Raw genomic sequence first — 2,306 nt, forward strand, 5'->3', positions numbered from 1 at the left:
AAAATTTTGTTTCACAAAATTTAATTTCTAGTGAGTAAATAGAAATAATTTTTTTTTATCAATATAACATTTTGAATTTGTTTTTTAAGAAAATCATCAAAAATCTGAATAATAAATAAAATTGCTATCTAATAAAAAAATTTAATATCCAGAAATTATTAGTCTTGGGTAGACCGTAGACGGAACGGTTCAGTAGAAGTCACAGTTACCAAGGCAGGGGCACCGGATCGTACAAGAACTCGCTTCATATCCCATTCTTCTGCTATCGCTTCTCTCTCTCCCCGAACAAGAAACAGCGAAGGGATAGGCTGCCATGGCGGCGAAGCGGAGAAAGACACAAATTCCTCCTCCTCCAAAAAAAGAGACTGGAGCAGGAAAAGAGATTCAGGTCAATCCTCCTCCTCCTCAAGAAGAGATTGTAGTCACCATCGACCCCCGTTCACTGGAGTGCTCCATTTGCTTCGAACCGCTGTGCCATCCAATTTATCAAGTTTGTTTGTTTTTTTCAATATTATTCTCTGGAAATTTATATTTTTTTTTTCTTTTAAGTACTACCTAGATCTAAGTGCGATCTTTTTATTCTCATTTTGTAATGCTTATGACCTAAATTGAACTTCACAAACAGTTTCTCAGAAATTAACAAACAAAATTGGCCTCGTTTTTTATTGATCCAAGTACAATTTTTTTTCACCTTAGTTTATTGCCTAATAGGGGCTCGTTTCATGTGCTGGATTCTGAGTTATTTTACACCTACTAGAAAGTAATAAGGTTACTAAAAAGATGATAAATATTTTTATTTGTTTACTTGAAATTTTCTTTGAAAGAATGATGAGTATTTAGTCTCCTTTTTTTGGCCCTCATCTCTAACATTTGATGATGGACACAAACATAAGATATTTGTGATTGAGACCATAAATCTGGTAAAATCCAAGCTTAATTCGCAAGCAATGATATGTTGCGGTTGAAATTTTTAATTCATTTTTTGTAACTTAAAGAATTTTTTTTATAATGCAAAAGAAAAAACTGAACAAATTCACATACTTTTGACAGTGCATATTAGGTCACGTTGCGTGTCGCTTGTGCTGGAAAAAAATAGAAAACAAGTGTTCCACCTGCAAAAAACCAATCGGGGGCCAAAACATCGCACTTGAGGCTGTGTTGGAATCAATGCGTCTCCCATGCCCTAATGCCAATTTAGGTTGCTGCAAGTCTCTTTCCTACTCACAGATGCAACTGCACAAAGATAGGTGTGAGTTCACCCAGTCTGTATGCCCAATTCCAGGATGTGCTCACGAGGCCTTTTCAGGTGCACATTGTGCTTGTCGGTACTTGTTTGTCCCCTTAGTACAACTAATCCGCTAACATGTAAGCAAAACATTCTCTAATAACAATGGCCATGGTACCAAATATTGGTTGGCCAGCACAGTTGTACTGTTGTTGATTGAAACTTAAACTGTATATAGTACAACTTAACTAAAATAATTTGTCTTATTGCGAGTCTTGATAGGAAAATCTTGATTTCCCAAATTTTCTCATGAGAAGTTTGTTTGCAAAATCAAGCTTTATTATTTTGGTTCCTTAATTTATTCATTTATGCACAATGTTGTAGGACAATGGCTGGCACATTTTGTGAAAGACCACTGGAACCATGGTTATGACTACAGTGACAGCAGTCACCAGAATTATGGTACACCGTGCACTATAAGATTTGATTTCAAGGATTTTGAAGAGGATCGTTATTATACCTTTCTTGGACCTGGTAAAGATGTGTTTCTTCTTGTGAAGGAAGCCATTCCCAATGGTACTGCTCTCACTTTATATTACATTGATCTACCTGATCTGGGCCGGAATTATATCGAATGTGAGCTTAGGGTGCAGGGTGGACCTTCTCTTTCAAGCTCGTTGCAGTCGGAATCGCAAGTCGTTTCAATCCAGGAGTGGAAGAGAGGCGAAGTACATGGTTCTTCCCTTTTGCTACCATCACAGTTTTTGTTGGACGGATATATGATGGTCAATGTTGTATTACATAAAGAGAAGCGGTAAACTGGTAATCTCTTTAGACTGAAGATCTTGGCCTTTTTGTTGGATGGTTCTGGATTTATAACTCGTGCCAGTAATCTCCTTATTTTGGAATTCTAAATTTTTGGCCATTAAGGGAAGTTATTGTCTGTTTTGAGTCTTTTAATGGGTTTTCTTTGTTTGTCATCTGTATTGGCACTTAATGGTGAACTGATGTTGTGATATGCTGATTTCATTGAACTTATCTAAATTAAGTTCTTTATTTTGGAACTTAAAAGGTTCAGTTT

At 36.3% G+C, this 2,306-nt stretch overlaps 1 protein-coding gene across 3 annotated transcripts; it reads left to right on the top strand.

Annotated features, from left to right (window-relative positions):
* The first annotated feature begins 239 nt into the window (after window positions 1–239).
* LOC144564680 (uncharacterized) lies at window positions 240–2,306 on the top strand. Of its 3 annotated transcripts, XM_078314282.1 has the most exons (4): window positions 240–490; window positions 1,051–1,306; window positions 1,610–1,801; window positions 1,872–2,306. In XM_078314282.1, exons 1-4 carry the CDS (start codon window positions 314–316, stop codon window positions 2,006–2,008), a joined length of 762 nt encoding a protein of 253 aa, XP_078170408.1. In that variant the 5' UTR covers window positions 240–313; the 3' UTR covers window positions 2,009–2,306. The 3 variants fall into 3 exon arrangements, 2 of the variants coding, with proteins under 2 accessions (XP_078170408.1, XP_078170407.1); XR_013514698.1 differs by having other exon boundaries at window positions 1,051–1,365; window positions 1,610–2,306; XM_078314281.1 differs by having other exon boundaries at window positions 1,610–2,306.

The sequence above is a fragment of the Carex rostrata genome, chromosome 13 (assembly GCF_964058835.1).
Source record: "Carex rostrata chromosome 13, lpCarRost1.2, whole genome shotgun sequence".
Classification (NCBI taxonomy): domain Eukaryota; kingdom Viridiplantae; phylum Streptophyta; class Magnoliopsida; order Poales; family Cyperaceae; genus Carex; species Carex rostrata.

Coding starts and splice junctions, on each gene's coding strand:
- LOC144564680 (XM_078314281.1), top strand. CDS start 314: ATGGCGGCGAAGCGGAGAAAGACACAAATTCCTCCTCCTCCAAAAAAA. Junction 491..1,050: donor TGTGCCATCCAATTTATCAA/GTTTGTTTGTTT, acceptor TACTTTTGACAG/TGCATATTAGGTCACGTTGC. Junction 1,307..1,609: donor TGCTCACGAGGCCTTTTCAG/GTGCACATTGTG, acceptor ACAATGTTGTAG/GACAATGGCTGGCACATTTT.